This window comes from Echinops telfairi, unplaced genomic scaffold, assembly GCF_000313985.2.
Source record: "Echinops telfairi isolate 266 unplaced genomic scaffold, ASM31398v2 ScPeMD7_19;HRSCAF=73, whole genome shotgun sequence".
NCBI classification, from domain to species: Eukaryota; Metazoa; Chordata; class Mammalia; order Afrosoricida; family Tenrecidae; genus Echinops; species Echinops telfairi.
The window spans coordinates 4,594,958-4,597,398 of record NW_022103916.1 but is presented as its reverse complement, the minus strand read 5'-3'; the positions used below and the strand labels follow the sequence as shown (position 1 = coordinate 4,597,398).

At 47.8% G+C, this 2,441-nt stretch overlaps 1 protein-coding gene across 2 annotated transcripts in view; it reads right to left on the bottom strand.

The window, feature by feature from the left end:
• Positions 1 to 2,441, bottom strand: part of GRIPAP1 (GRIP1 associated protein 1) — a 29,727-nt gene that overhangs the window by 5,015 nt on the left and 22,271 nt on the right. For both annotated transcript variants that reach the window (XM_004713153.4, XM_045288282.1), the window contains one exon: positions 855 to 985. In XM_004713153.4, the coding sequence (XP_004713210.1) occupies positions 855 to 985 (131 nt within the window). The remainder of the gene's footprint in view (positions 1 to 854; positions 986 to 2,441) is intronic.

Genomic DNA, 2,441 nt, shown 5'->3' with positions numbered 1-2,441 from the left:
GTTCCACCAGGTCAGACTGTTAATCAAGCTTTCTATTTAGAGGTTCTGAAAAGATTTCGTAACAGTGTGCAAAAAAAGGCCTGATTTGTGGCAGATGGGGGACTGGTTTTGCCACCACGACAATACTCCTGCTCATGCAGCCATCTCAGTGTGCCAGTTTTGGGCAAAACCAAAACAAAACAGCATGCCTCTCTTGCCCCACTCACCTTACTCACCTGACCTTGCTCTGTGCGACTTCTTTTTGTTTCCATGAATGAAGAGGGATGTGAAAGGACACTGATTTGATGGTGTAAAAGAGAAGAAAATAACGAGGGAGGTGCTGTCAGCCATCCAGACAGATGAGCTTGAAAAATGTTTCCAAGAATGGAATTGCAAATTTGACAAATGTATTAAGTGTAATGGAGAGTACTTTGAAGGTGCTGAATGTTGTTTTGTAGAAAAATTTAAATACATAGCTTTGAAAAAAAACACTGCTTTTTTGGGGAGTACCCCTCATAAATGTGTGTATGTGTATGTGTGTATATGTCACACACATACTTATAAGTTGGAAAGAGGGATCTCATATACTGTATGGTGCACCTACTGTGAGCCACATACTTAGGTTATCAATATAGGTGGGGCTAGCTCACAGGGGATGAAAGGAGAGAGAGAGAGGGAGAGAGAGAGAGAGAGAGAGAGAGAGAGAGAGGTTTGCCCATCTCCGTTAAGCAATCTGAATCCATGTTGTTGAGCTTGGAAAGAACCTGATGAGATAATGTGCATCCTGGGTCCAGAGTAGGAGACGGTTGCAGGTGGGGGAGAAGGGAAGGTACCAGAATTTGGGCAGGGGTTGTAGGTTCTTCCTTTTCCCTTACCCTAGCCGGAACAGTTGAGCTCTCCTTCTCCCGCAAAATCTCACGGTAGCTGAAGGAGGAAACGCTACTGCTGTCCCCTGTCTGGGTCCGACTTGGTGAGTTCATCTCGGAAAGAACCAGCTCCTCGAGGCCTGGGCAGTGAGAGGACAGAGACCTGAGCCCCAACCCCCCAGGGTTCCAGGTAGGCAGGAATAGAAATAGATTTGACAGAGATGGAAAGAGGCAGAGATACTCAGGCACTGGGAAGGGGCAGAGGTAGACAAGCAGACAAGGGGGAGAGAGACGGAAAACCCTCGGTAAACACACACCCCAGAAGAGAGAACAAGTCAAGAGACTGGGAGAAAGAGACATTAGGATGCACACTGGCACAAAGGGGAGTACGGGTACTAAGAGCGAGGGCACAGAGCAGGGGAAACAGACAGCTGGATAGGGCAGAGACACCCACCCACAGGCAGAGCAAAACCAAGAAAGTGAGAGCAGATAGTAGAGGCCAACAGAGACCCCGGGGCTTTAAAGACACAGGTCAGGGCAGAGATAGAAAGAAATAAGATGGAGATGTGTTCTCATAATGTGTTCAGAGTTACCTCTGAAGTTAATCCAAAAGACAAGGTTTGGTGATTCTTTTATTCCTCTGTAACAAAACCAAAACAGCAAAGGACTCCTTTAAAAGGAGAGGTTACATCAGGAGACTGAGTGCCTCAGAGAGAAATTGATTTGGTGATATTCCGCTTTGCCACATCACTTAAAAGCATGGGCACTGAGCTTGTGCGGCTGCTCTTGTGGCTGGTTCTTGGAGTCCGGGAAGGGGCTGAAGACCAGGGGATCCCTAGTAAGGGTCAGATGGCCGACTGTGCCCTGCGTGGGGGTACCAAAGGGGAAGTTTTCTCTGAGTCTGTGGCAAGGAGGTGTGCCCAAGTTATCACTATATTTTATTTATTCATTTAAAAGTTATTTATAGGCTGGCCCCTTTTTTAAAAATGCCAAGGCAACAAAGGTTTTTGTGTGCACTGTCTGCCTTAAATAGTAGAAGAAATATAGATTGGACTAGCTGCATGTTTAAACCACCACACTGGTGCTGTCTGATCTAAGTTTGTCTCCTTAGTGAAAGTGGGAGGTCACAGAGGGCAGGGAGCCTAGGGGTTGCCTACCAGGGGCTGAGTGGGCGGAGTCCATATTTAGAGAGTGAGAGAACTGATGCTATTGATTTGGAAACACCAAGTGAAAATGTGTACGAAGGAGCAGTGAGGAGACAAACGTCGACAGAGGACAAAAAGAGAAGCGGCTGAGTGAGTGAGAGAGGGAGGAGCAAAGGAGAGACCTAGAGAAAGACAGAAGTAGATACAGAAGAAGAGACGGAGATGGAGGAACAGGGGACACAGGGCGAACCAGCGAGGGAAGAGAAAGACAGAACCAGAGAAGAGACACCACAAAGGCTAGAACCCGAGAATGCATACAGAGATGGACATGGGAAAAAGGGAGAGTCATAGAGACCAGGTCTAGGACAGACAGCATTCAAGAGGACCGGAAGCGAGGTGGGGGAAGGAATTCTGGCCTTGGGGCCCAGCCCAGCCTCCTGGGTGCCTCTGC